This window comes from Staurois parvus, unplaced genomic scaffold (assembly GCF_062004578.1).
Source record: "Staurois parvus isolate SC_StPar_1 unplaced genomic scaffold, SC_StPar_1.0 ptg000009l, whole genome shotgun sequence".
NCBI lineage: Eukaryota > Metazoa > Chordata > Amphibia > Anura > Ranidae > Staurois > Staurois parvus.
In genome coordinates, this window is record NW_028317805.1 from 12,151,037 (window position 1) to 12,165,350 (window position 14,314).

Below are 14,314 nucleotides of genomic sequence, written 5' to 3' on the forward strand. Positions count from 1 at the left end.
TCATAGGAGGGTGGCTTTAAACGATCAGATGCTACAACCCTATTTATCAACAAGAAAGTCCCTCTTCTGGTCTAAAAAAAAAAAAGTTGCAATTGACCTTTTCCATTTGGAAATTTTCAATGCATTCATCACCTACCAAAAGTCAATGGAAAGACCCACCACCTTCCTCAAATTTATAGAAGATGTCATCACTGCCCTAATCTACCAGCAAGGATCTCCACCAGAAAGCATTCATTCTGATTGTGTCTGCAGACCTCATGAGCGCCTTGTCCCTAAGAACATTCCACCAACTGAAAACAGAAAAAGACGCCAAAAAACATGTAGGGTATGCAGCAGAGGAGGAGTTAGGAGAGACACCAGTTCTCATTGTCCTCAATGTTCCTCCGACCCGGGCCCTTGCATTGGAGACTGCTTCCAACTTTATCAAACGTCACTTAAATATTAGTTCCCCTTATCTTTAACAGCCTTCCATTTCCACATTTCTAATATCTGTGCTGATCATTTGCCTGCGCCTCGATTGACTATGCCTCTGCTTTCCACCTTATTCGATCTTGGCTTGTTTACCAATGATGCCTCTGCCTGCTGTCTGGATTGTTTCTAAACCATGTTTCTGCCTGCCGTCTGAACTGACCCTTGCCTGTTTATCGACAATACCTCAGCCTGCCATCTGGATTGTTTATCGACCACTTTCTGCCTTCCACCTGCACTGACCTTGGCCTGTTAATCGACCATGTTTTTTTGGATGCCTCTTGGACTGATCTTTTTCCCTGCTGCTGTAGTAGTGGGATTCAAGATAACAGGCATATCACATAAGTGAGGGGCCTCAGAGTAGAGTTCCAAGTAGAGAAAAAACTGTTTTTGGTTTTCTCCGGGTTTTGTAATTCCTGGATCAGGGTCTGAGGCTTCAAAGAGATTGGTTGGGAAGAATCCTCTATTCCTTTGCACAGCTTTTACCTAACCCAGGGCCCTAAGCCTGATATTCCTGCCTGCTGCCTCTCTGCCTGCTATGTCCCAGGTCTTTTTATGTACCATATTCCTTCCTGCTGCCTGGACTAGTACTTTGGCTGTGCTGACCATATCTCTGCCCTCACTGGCCAAGGACTTTTATAGACCATGTTCTTGCCAGTTGTCTGGGCCAGTATGTTGGCTGTGCCGACCATATCTCTGCCTGCTACCTGTACTGACCCAGGGTATTTTCTGGACCATGTTCATGCCTGCTGCCTGGATGATTCCTTTGGCTGTTGCTGACCACTTATCTGCCTGCTTCTTGGACCAATTCTCTCCTCTGCGGACAACTGCTCTACTAATACCACAGGCAATCTTTTGTCTACTCTTCAACTAGGCTGTGAAAAAGTCTCAATCGTGTAGTATTGCCATACTTAGAGTAGAAAAATGTTTTTTGTAGTGTAATTCTTAGTTTGTCCATGCTGTGTGTTAGAAATATCTTATAAATTGACAACTTTGAGTAAAAGAAAAAAAAAAGAACCTTTTTAAATTTTAAAAAGCCCCTTAGTGCTGAATCATCTTTTACTATTTTAAATGAACAAGCAGCACCATCAGGCTGTGTGATAGAGCTGCTAGTGTCCAGTATATTTACTAGAAACCAGCATCTTTAACACACAGCCCAACAGCACTGATTCATTGTTCGTAATAAAGTATAAGAACAGACAGCTTAGAGAAGGGATGGGCTCAATGCTGGTTGTACTTCAGGAATGCCCATAAATTAGGCTTCAGACTGGAGTGAAGCTTCATAATTAAATAGGTGCCCTAATCTGCAATGGGATCACCGTAATAGTGAACACTTAGCCAAGAACTCTTGGTTTTATAAATGAGTTCTTGAACTAGGAGGGATAAAGAGATCCTTAACTACTGCACATACTTAGTCACAACAGTCACTGTACAAAAGAACTGTGTTAGACTGGCCATAATGTCTTTGTAGATGGCTTGAATTTTTCTGATTCCAGCTGAATCAGCCAGAATTTGAACTGTGGGTGGCCCTGCAAGCACCATCTGACTTGACAGTGGTCAATTTAAAAAATCGACCGAGCCGAGTACATAATGACCAACCGAACACTGACTGCCTTCTATCAAAAGCAGCCACTGTTAGGGAGCGCCACTGTATTAATAACACAATAAGAGTCAGTGGAGATTCCTCTTCTATGCTGTTTAGCTTGGATTGGGGAACCAATATGATTTTCTCTCGTTCAGAGAGAAAATAGAGCCTATTTTTGACAAAAGGAATCAACTTTTATTACCTTACAAGAAAAGTAAGTCCTCCGATAGTCCTTATAAGCACACTGCAGTAGGAGAAAGCTGCAGAAATATCATGGTTGCCTTTATATTCTTTGCCATAATGCTCTGCTTCTGTGAAAAGAAAATGGCTTCAGCTGTACTATGGAATATTGAGCTTGAAATGCCAGCCAAGCAACAAGCGGTCAGCTTTTTATTATATAGAGTTATACTTCTGCAATGAGAAGAAATAAATCTTTTAATGAGCTTTGGCATTCAAGTTTTTGTTTTTTTTTTGCACTGGCATCCATGACCACATAGCAAAACCTGCACATGGCAGACACAATCAGTTTGTAAGCAGCACAAAACTCCTGGGTGTGGCTGTTCATAGTCAATGGATGGTACAAAGATTCCCTTGAAAGCTGGCACAGAGAAGCAAACTATAAACTGCTTCTAAGGATTAGGAACAAAGGTCCATAGATCTCCTGAGGAAGCCCAAGTCTTGGCATCTGTAGCTTCCTTAGAGCAGTAGGGGCTGCCGAAGCCTGTTGTGGAAGAAAGAATATTATTCCTTGGATTACCCAGCCAAGTATCAGTATACACTCTGATTGCCAAGCCTAAGGAAGAAAGGGTACAATTAGTTCAATTAGTAAATTGCTGTGTAATTTATAGCCATGGAGATCATCAATGCCAGCTACTATTCATTACACAAAGTTACAGCTAATTGGCTTTGTCACTTTCCTTGTTAACACATAAAAGACCACTAAACCTAAAGTACACCCCTGAAGCATTCCTTAAATGAGGTGCTAATCACACACACAAATGTGTAGCTCCACAGAGTGTGACGATTTACACTGGAGTCATTTTTGTTAAACCGCCATATGGATAGTTGTTGTTTTCTTTAATTGGCTTTGATTGACCAGTTGGAAATAAACAATAATACTGAATACGTTGAAGACCATTTTGGTCAGCATGGAGGTTTGAAATGTCCATATGCCTCTCCTATGGCGAAAACTACTTCACTAACTTTGATCGTAACCTGTACGCTGCAGACTACCTCCATCTCTTTTGCAAACTTAATGACGAACATCTGTGATAAGCAAATATTAATACAAGAGGCATGTGTATTCTTCTTGAATCGTTGTATACAATGTGCATTTCTTCCAGATCTGTGCAGTAATTTAGTGTGAAACTTTGCCTCTGTGCAGGAGCTTCCTGTACCGAAGACCGATCACTGCTGCTCTCTCTCATTGTGCAGGGTGACTGGTCTTATCTCCGTTGTAGTTTTCTGCAGGCAGCCTGTAGTGTGTGGAGCCATCTGGGTATCTCCAACAGCTCTGCTCTCTGCACTGGCTATGTACAGAACAGTGATGTTGTCACTGCTACCGTACAAAGTAATATCTGGAATAATTGGGCTTGCAAATCCCACACAAAGTGTGTTTATATCCTTTGTGACTATTGAGAAATCTGTATAATGAAAGTTGTCATGCCAAGTGTTCAGCTTTAAGGCTCTTCTCATTTGCTTGGAATATTTTCCACCTTTCCTGGCTAGGCAAACTTGCCACAATCAAAATGGCCTACCTACTAAATCACTTTACTTTTTTCAGGTCTGCCCTCCTCAATTCCTGCTCATGCTGTAAGAATCTTATAGCAAGTTCTGCAATTTAAATTGAAAGGTGGCAGGTCACTACCACCTAGGCATACTCTATCTGTCCAAACTCACCAGAAAACTATGACATCAATTAAAATATTATCAGGCTGCATAGCTAGCTATTCTCACAAAATATCATGCCCATAGGGAGATTCCTCTATGGGTGGCCCTGGAAGCAATAGATTGTGACCCCCCTCTGTGTGGACATTCTACTTTGGCTACCTTCTAGATGTAGGGTGGCATTGCAAAACCCAACAACTCTCTATACTCTGTGTGCGGAGCAATAATACACTTTGGGGGCCTCTTATTTTACCACCTCCTATTGCCCTCATTTCCTTAAAAAACCCTCTTTTCCCACTGAATATTGAATCCTTGGGTCATTGCAGACATCACTCACCTTCATAAACTTCTTATGATGGCAGAAAATCTTTCTCTTCAGGAGGCACACAACTTTACCAATCTCAGATATTACTCTTTAGATATTTACAAGTCAAAACATTTGTTGCCAGCATTGTCCAGAACCTGACTACGCGATTAACATTCACACTTCTGAAGAAAAAAATGCCTTGAGAAATGTGTACTCCGGCATTGGGTATCGAGTTGTATCCACATTCTCGTAAAAAAAGAGGTGATGGACATAGACTGATGACGGGCTATGTGCAATAGAATGGTTTGTGACACCTTCCATTATCTTGTAGCACTGATGCCTCGTACATGCAAACCTGATCACTAGGGTGACACTAGATCAATATTTTCATCAGTTTACTAGGGACTGCCATTCTCTTTCTAAGAAAATGCACCATGTCTGTGCGTCTTGCTACTAATCCTCCACATGCTGCCCTTTGTAGGCCATGTAATCTTTCTTTTTTTTTTTTTTTTCTTCCCTGCCCCCCCCCCCCCCCCTCCTCGTCTCTCCTTTTACAGGGTTAATGGTCTTGTCTCTGCCCCCTCCTGTAGTTTTCTGTAGGCAGCCTGCAGTGGGTGGAGTGTGCTGGGTCCCATCCACAACTCTTCTGTCTGCACAGGCTATGTACAGCACAGTAATGATGCCACTGCTAATTTACAAAGTAATATCTGGGTGTGCAAAGGTATTTAAGCACACAAAGTGGATTTATATCCTTTATGGCTATTGATAAATATGTTTTAATGAAAGGTTTTGTGCCCCGTGTTCAGCTTTAAGGCTCCTCTCACTTGCCTGGAATAATTGCTACCTATCCTGGTTAGGCAAACTAGTCACAATGAAAATGCCCTGTGTAAAAAGAAAAAAAACTGTGCTTGGTGCCAAAACAATTACCTAAAATATTTTTACAGCTGCACTCAAAAACAACAAAAATACAAGTGTTTGAACCTATGTGTTACAATATTGTTGAGCTGTAACTTTAAATCCACAACAATCCTAAATAACTAAATCAACATAAATGTCCATTAGCACCAAATGTGAACATATAAATAAAAAAAGTCCCAAAAAATCCATACAAAACAATAATCCGCTAGAAATGTCACCAGTGAGTAACACCACCATGACACACACAGCCTCTTACCAGATCGTAAGACCCCAAATTATAGGTGGGCTGCAAGTGTTTTGAGGTGCGTGGACCTTGTTGTAGTCACTAATCCATCTATTAGGGAGCCATGGGGCACACCAACAAGTAGACTTCACCGCATAGCCTCTGTTGCTCTATAGATGTCAATCCAGCAAAATAAAACTGATCACAGCCTCCAATAGTGTAAAACCGCTTGGTTTATTGCCAAAATGCTGTGTGTCTACTCACAATCTTTCCAATGAAACAAGCGTATCCAACAGCATACAGAGCCGCTGGTTCCGACTCCAGCATGCACGATGACGGCAGTACAGGCTCCACCCTGATGCGCATTTTCCCTGAACAGACATTCTCAAAGAGTCGGCTCCAGCTTTTGAAAGACAAACTTCGGGAATGTGACCAAAAGAACTCTTGCAGTAGGTGCACCACCATTGCAAGGATTAAATTCTCATTTTGTATAGGGGGAGCTGAACAAAATGTATTTACCCCCCCCCCCCCCCCACACACACACACACACACGCAGCACCCTTACAATACAGAGCTATTAAACCTACATTGCCTGTGGTGGGGATGAGCATACAACCACAGCTCAAAGCACCTTAGAGAAGAGGCTGCGGAGGACTGGTTGCATGGATGGTGGGAGCCTGGCAGTGCTAGTCAAGAATTTCTCCCCATCTTTCCACCCCTGGCTTAAATGAGCATCTAACCCTTGTGTGGGGTTGAGGGGAGGTTGGCAGTGCCAGGCCCAAGCCCTCTGCAAAGGTTGGTTTTGTCACAATTCCAAAATTTAGGAGGCAAGGGGAAAATTAGGTAGGTCTACATCTCATAGTGTTCATCACTAGTGTTCAGTAGTTTTTCAAAGAGTAGGTGGTAGGCCTCCACAGATTTGTATGCTGGTACAATATTGTCACTCTTTTACGCTGTGTAGCCCTAGAGCACAACAAGAGTGGTTGAATCACTAGAGTATGGTAATCACTTGGTAAACTTTTTGTCAGAAAAAATATTTGAGTAGGAGTTTTTTTGCTATTAGGATAGAGTAGTCCTTTATGCACGTAAAAGAATATTGGAATATTTTTATCCGTCTTCTCCCTTGCCCTTGATGTCTGCTATACTGACAGTAAACAATTGTTTGTGATGCGTATTTCCTTGTAACATCTTGTGGATCATGAAATGAAGTGCACAAGGCTCTGCAAATAACTGTGAAACTAATGAGTGCTGGAGAGCATTGAGCTCCAGGACACTAATGACTGAGAGTGGCAGTGTTCCTGAAGCTCAGCGGGTTACATCTTGATGAGAGCGCAAGCCATTGGCGTCCTCTCTATCGAAAGACCTCACAGGAGAGCCTGCTATGTAGCTCTGCTCATTTACATTAGTGCATATCGATCTCCGGCTGGCCTGTGTGTGATCAATCACGGAAAAGGTAATTGTACTCGCACACTGTTCGACGATACAGGCCTACTCAGTGTTCTTTTTACTTACTCTGTACAGGGAAGATTGAATTGGGATTTCCCCTAGCTGCGGTTGGCCTGCCCACACAGTCGTTTACATTTCAGGTTTGCAGCGTTCCTCCCGCTGCTTGTTGGCATTATGTGGAAAATGAGCCCGTCACCAGCTGGATTTTGTGACTAATATTTACTTGTATAAAATTACAGACCATCCAATGTAATAAAACTTTGGTGGACAGGCAGTAGCCCTATGGAGCTTATAATAGCATGAGAGAGGTTGCTGCAGTAGGTCGTTACCATCCAATTGTTGCTATTTGCCATATTTACCACATATAGAATGCCGAGCTGCTCCAGAAAGGAGTATGATTTATGGCAGGGGTGTCAAACTCAATTTCATCACGAGCCACATCAGCATTAGGTTGCCTGCAAAGGGTCGGTTGTATCTGTAAGACAATGTATTCAGAGTTCAGGTGTGCTGCTTCGTACAGAGTGCAGGGCTTTAGGGGTGCACTACATACAGAGTGCACAATTCAGGAGTATGTGTTGTGCAGAGTTCAGAAGTGTGCTGTGTACAGAGTGCAGGGCTTAGGGGTGTGCTATGCACAGGGTGCAGGGTTCAGCTCTCTTTCAAGGGCTGTCCACATCTTTTCCACCTCTCCTTCTCAGCTTTGACCTCTGCACCACTCTGCCTTTTTCCAGCTAAAAAAGCCCTGGGTGTGAGGGCCACATGAAATGGCCTGGCGGGCTGGATTTGGCCCCCGGTCCTTGTGTTTGACACATGTGATTTATAGCATGCACTTGCTTGGGCCAATCTAGGAAAAAGTCAGCCGACTTCACAATATGCATTGTTCTGCCTATATAATATAATTATGGGCTTGATTTGGACAGAAGCCTCAGAAATAGCCCTCTATTCCATGGTAGCAAAGAAGATCCTATTACAATTTCTTCTTTGTGCAGGTGGGCCCCTAGGCACTAGACGACAAAAACAATTGCACTGGTTAGGGATTGGGTCATTTAAATAATATAATGAAAATGGAGTAACCAACTGCCCACTTGCATGACTGATTTCCAAATTTTGTTACTATGTTATATGGAGTACATGCATGGCATTCTTCTAATCTACAACCCTATCTTTTTTTTCTTGCCTATTTGAGCCTTCGTTCATTCTGATACGACAGGACTCTGTTGGACCCCTCACCCTCCCTTCCTCCTCCATCTCTTCCTGCTCTCTAGCCTTCGTCCTCTCTCTGGTCTCCACTTTACTGTCTTGGTGCAATGCCGAGATTGGAATTGGAATAACATGTAGAATTTTGACCATTTTTTTCCTACGGTCACATTAGCCATTTTTAAAGTGTAGCGTTTTTTGTACGGGGCTTTTTTTCTTCAGAGAATAGGTGCAGGAACTCAACCATGCCTCCACTACACACACAACTGCCAAACCTCATGAAATCGTAAGTGTGGCCAAATTTCACTAACAATGGGAGGGTCTTTAAAGGAGCATTAAATACCAGAGTCCTTTATGTGCAGAGTTCAGGGGTGCGCTACACACACAGAGCAGAGTTCAAGGGTGCGATATGTAAAGAGTTCAGATTTCAGGAGTGTGCTACACACAGAGTGCAGATTTCAGCCCTCTTCCACAGCTAATAACCTCTGCATCTCCCATCCACATCTCACTTTTGCCCCTCTTCAGCTCTGACCTCTGCACACAACCCCTCTCTACCTCCCTCATCTCTTCCCCCCATCCCTAAAAGCTCCCATTTTCCATATGTCTTACTTTTGTTGCTGTATTAGGCCAAAGCACCCAGCTGGCGCTAGTGCTTCCTCCACACATTTATAAGGAGATCCACCTCTTGCAGAGAAATTATCTGAGCATCAGGTATAAAATGGAGATCACAGAGTGCAACCTGCCACGCGATGCCCCCCTCTCCTATGACCGCACTGCATCTCGGGCACCTGCATCTCTGTCCCCATCCTTTACCCAGTGGGAGTTACTCAGGAGATCAGATCTGCGGGAGCCACTGGGAGACAAGCTGTTGCCTCTAAACACAGAAGCCAGACTTCAGTGTTTACAAGTGACAGTGGTAAGCAGGGATCAAAGGACCTGAGCTGGAGGTGGCGGAACGGAGTTCCACCAGGTTCTAGCTAAAAAAAAAAAAAAAAGCCCTGTCCTTGTATACCTTGCTTCCTATGTTTTTGCCTCCGACACCTTTGTGAGACCCTTAATGGGGAAGCCTGTCTACCACCGTGCGTTTTTTGTGTGTTGCGTTGAAAATTCAACAGAACTTATGGTTGCAAAAAAAACTTCACAATATTTGGGTTTTGAGTGGAATCCTGAACCCAGATTAACCCATGAACATAACAGCATTTAGCTGGTGGTGGTTGGTCAAATTAAACTGGACCTGTTTGGTAATATTGAAGATGTTTGACAACTTATGGCAGTTAGAATGGGTCTCGGAGACATATCTTAGCATTTATACCCAAATGGGCATCTCGGTCACCTTAATCCAGTGTTTCTCAATTCCAGTCCTCATGGACCCCCAACAGGTCATGTTTTCAGGATTTCCATTATTTTGCACAGGTGATTTGATCAGTTTCACTGCCTTCGTAATTACCACAGCTGTTTCATCTGAGGGAAATCCTGAAAACATGACCTGTTGGGGGTCCATGAGGACTGGAGTTGAGAAACACTGCCTTAATCTAAGGACTATGGAGTCATGAAATGCATCAAAAGCAAATGCCGATTTTCAAAAATGACAAGTATGAAATGGTTTCAAAATAGACATGCAAGAGGCTATCTGACCGAAGCAACTGTCCCTAAACAGGGGTGGGAGTCTTTAACACTAACAGCGCATTTAAAACACAGCCACGCCTCCCATTTATACAATGCCCAATGGGTTTGATTTACTAAAACTGGAGAGTGCCATATCTGGTGCAGCTGTGCATGGCAGTCAATCCACTTCTAATGTGTCTCCTCCCCTGACTTCTCCATCAAGATCAATAATACAACAATCAGTCCCTCCCCTTATGCCAGGGTGTTAGGTGTAATCCTAGACTCCCATCTGTCCTTTCACCCCCAAATCCAATCACTGTCCAAATCTTGTAGACTTCACCTCCGCAACATCTCCAAGATATGCCTGTTCCTAACCACGGAAACCACTAAGCAGCTTATTCACTCCCTTGTTCTCTCTCCTTGACTATTGTAACTCCCTCCTCATTGGCCTACCTCATCGCAGGCTATCCCCTCTTCAGTCTATCATGAATGCTGCTGCCAGACTCATCGACTTTACTAACCATTCCATATCTGCCACCCCTCTCTGCCAATCCCTCCACTGGCTTCCCGTTGCCCAAAGAATACAATTCAAAACATTAACAATAACATATAAAGCCATTTTTAACTGCCCCAAATGACATCACCAATCTTGTCTCCAAATATCACCCAAACCGTCCTTTCCGTTCCTTCCATGACCTCCTGCTCTCTAGCTCTCTTGTCTCCTCCTCCCATGCTCGTCTCCAGGACTTGTCCAGAGCCTCCCCCCCATCCTCTGGAACTCTCTACCCCAATCTATCTGACTGTCGCCTACTCTGCCCACTTTTAGGCGATCTCTGAAAATCTGTTCAGGGAATCCTATCCTGCCTTCAGCTAATAACCAAATCTTCTATCTCTCCTATCGGTTCATCCCCCGCAGTTATTACCTTTTGTACCACCAGCCCCTCCCTCTTAGATTGTAAGCTCCAAGGATCAGGGCCCTGCTAACCCTCTTGTATTGAACTGTATTGTTGCTGTATTGTCTCCCTTTTATATTGTAAATCGCGGAGCAAACTGCTGGCGCTATATAAGTCCTGAATAAGAATAATGTCAGCTTGTTCAATTAAGCTTTGACAACACCATTTTTTAATGTCTGTCTGTGCCACGGTAACAGAGATTCACCCTGTTTGTACAGTTTACTGTTCTCATTGAAACTGAAAGAAAATCCCAAATGTTGGGTTGACACCAGAACAGTAATAGAGGAGAAATCTCCCAATAGGGACGCTAGTTCTGGTGACACCTCAGGATTCTCTCACTTTGGAAGGATTTTCTCTTGCTCTTGCTTCTTGTTTTTGCTATGGGACAGGAAGTGAAGGGAAATCTCCCCTATGGGACAAAGAGGGCAAAAAAAAAAAAACCTGACAGAGGCTATAACCCTCCCTTTCTCTTATCAAAAAGGAAATAAAGTTAATCTTTTATCCTGATAGTTTTCCTTTAAGGGATTTACTCCTGAAAGTTTCCCTTTAAGGGATTTACCGAAAGCTACATTCCCAGAAACAAGATTTTTATGTTTTTTCATCTTCTTACTTTAAGGTTTACAACACCAGGATTCGTGCTGCGTCTGTCATCAATCAGCTAATCAGCAAGGTTCAAGCGGAGATGAGGAAGCAGATTCTGGTTCCTGGTCCTGCAGGTAAAACATTTATAAAGGAAAATATTGTCTGCAAGTCTGCAGCAGTGAAACGTGTATTTGATGTGTTTTTATAGTAGTAAGTTCTCCCCTATGCACCGTAATCCTGCTTTGTTATAGATACTGGCTGCATCGCATGTACGTTCTTGGCTGCTGTAAACTTTTGATGTGTTCCAGTATATTTTTATTACAGGTCCTCCACCCCTCCCAGGTTTTATAAGCATTTTGAATCAATAGCTGATCATTATTAGGAGTAAGCTATAACAAACACGGCCCCAATAGTGCATGTATTCTGCTAGGTTTTGTTTGGTCAACTGCTTATGCTATTACTTTAATGAGCTTTGGAATATCATAGCGCTGTATTTTTTTTTTTTTTTTATTAAATTCTTTTTTTCTTACAAAAGCACAGCAAAATAACATTTACATCCTAAATACAACTATTCCCCTACAATTTTGCAAGCCCACAACCCCCTCACCCAACCCCCTAATAATTTACCCCGGTCCATTTAGCTCTTCCCTTCTCTTTCCAACTTTCCATTCTATACCTATGATCTTTCTCCTCGATCCTCACTTCCAACCAGGGGCGGACTGACAACTCATGAGGCCCCCGGGCAATAGGGGATCATGGGGCCCCTGTGTCCTTGCCCAAACTCAAAAAAGCCTATGAAAAACGTACCAGGGGCATCTCATGGGGCCCCCTACTGACCCCGGGCCCTCGGGCAGTGCCCGAGTTTCCAAATGGTCAGTCCGCCCCTGCTTCCAACTCTTCCTTTTTCTTACTATTCTTCCTTTCCCTCAAGTCTTTCTTTTCCCTTCTCCCTATTCATGCTATTGCCTTACAGATCTTCCCTTTATGCTCCAACTTCAAATCAGATCCCTGGGCCTCCCATTACTTCAATATATTTTCCAGATGCCTTAGTCATACCATCTTCCCCAATCCTTTCTAAATTTAGTCATATTACCTATATATTCCACCCTGTCTAACCAGTCCCTCATTGTTGGGGGCTCCTGTGACCGCCAAGATTTTGGAATAAGCCCCTTAGCCGCACTGATTAGGTGGTACAATATACTGTTTTTATAGTGCTTCACTGATGCTTCTGTCCTATAAAACACACCCATAGATCCTTCTGTATGGTTGTCCCCAATACCTCTTGTATGAATTGGATTGCATCTTTCCAAAACCTTTGTATTTTTGGACAATCCCACCATATTTGTTGATAGCGCTGTATTAAAGCTGAGCTCCAGGTACAATAGAATTTGCCTTTAAGGGTAACTCCTTTTTCATTGGAAAAAAAAAATGGCAAATGAAAAAAAAAAAAGATAATATGGCATATACAACTGTGAAACAAGTCAAATTTCAGTTGAATGTTATTAAAAATTATCTTTCCTTTTTCAATCTGCAGCACTGTAATTTTCTGTAAAAAGCAAAAATGCAATGCAATACGGCAACCTGGAGGCGTTCTGTACACAGATGGTGTACAGAACGCCCCCAGAAATGTCTTTTCCTGCTTGTGTAATTGGCTCACTGATTTTCCCAGAAGTCTGCACTTGGATACAAGTTTAGATTTTGGGCATCCTCTGCAACAAAAATATTTTTTTTGGTGAGCTACTCCCAAAGGGAAATCACATTGATTTTGCACTGGGACACAGACAAACCACTAAAGGTAGGAATTAGTTACGAAGTTTGGTAAAATCCTTGCAATGTACATAGATCACCCAGAGGGAGTGTTTTTTTTTTTTTTTTTTTTTTTATTCTCAACAGATTTGGAGTTACTCTTTAATTCTTTAGATGCAGCATACCTGGTGAAAAAATAGTTTTCACTGCATTAATAATTGATCCTGTGCTTCAGAGCACCATTTAAACATGCAACCTTTCTGGTTAGCAATGTCCCCATTTTGGTAGTGCCCGGTCACTGCTACTTGCTTTCTATGAGCAGGGTGACTGGTCTCCTCACTGCCTCTTCTGATGTCATCGGGCAGAGACCAGAAATGGAAGCTGGTGTCTTGCATACAAGCTATGCCTGCCTTGGATAACTCTCTGCCTTTTCTGCTGCATATCTCTTTGCCCACATTTGTACCTATGGATCCCTCCTCCAGGCTCTAGCGGCTGAAGGATCTTTTTATCTCCTGTGATGACATCAGAGACCATTTTAAAAAGACAAAACATAAGGGGGGGCTTCAGCACAGAGGGAGATGTAGCATTTATTGTAGCTTCTGCTTCGGCTTTAAATCTGAATTCAGGGAACACAACCTTGAAACTTTAAATAAACTGTATTTCTCAATAGCCACATAGGATATAAATTCACTTTTTGTGCTCCAAATGCCTTTGCAAACCAACATATTGCCTTCTAAAAATAGCAGTGACATCATTACTGCACTAAATATAGCTTGTCTAGAGAGCAAAACTGTAGGAGGGACCAGAGGTGGACTGACCATTTGGAAACTCGGGCACTGCCCGTGGGCTCGGAGTCAGTAGGGGGCCCCATGAGATGCCCCTGGTACCTTTTTCATAGGCTTTTTTGAGTTTGGGCAAGGGCACAGGGGCCCCATGATTCCCTATTGCCCGGGGGCCCCATGAGTTGTCAGTCCGCCCCTGGGAGGGACCTATAAAGCCACACACCCACTACGGGCTGCCTGCAGAAAAAAGCAGTGGGTGGAGACAAGACCAGTCACCCTGCACAAGGAGAGAGAGCAGCAGTGACTGGGCTTTATTACAAGAAGCTCCTGTAAAGAGATAATGTTTCACACTGGATTACTACACGGATGTGGGAAAAATACATGAAGTACACCAAGATTCAAGTAGGAATATGCATGACTCTTGTAATTAGGCTTGTCTCGGAGTTCAATAAAAGAAAATAACCGGCATATACATATTAAACTCTGTTCTGACCAATTCGTATTGGTGATATTAGTCAATTACATAAGCGCTGACATCTGCAGACGCTCAGACTGGCGAGCAAAGCCAGTATCTTCTATCTTGTATGTGCACATTTCCTGCTGCTATTGCAATGC

General features: G+C 43.0%; 1 protein-coding gene across 1 annotated transcript in view; it reads left to right on the forward strand.

The window, feature by feature from the left end:
- Window positions 1-14,314, forward strand: part of DHX32 (DEAH-box helicase 32 (putative)) — a 133,696-nt gene that overhangs the window by 76,561 nt on the left and 42,821 nt on the right. The window contains exon 6 of the mRNA XM_089669623.1: window positions 11,206-11,305. Coding sequence (XP_089525749.1) covers window positions 11,206-11,305 — 100 coding nt within the window. The remainder of the gene's footprint in view (window positions 1-11,205; window positions 11,306-14,314) is intronic.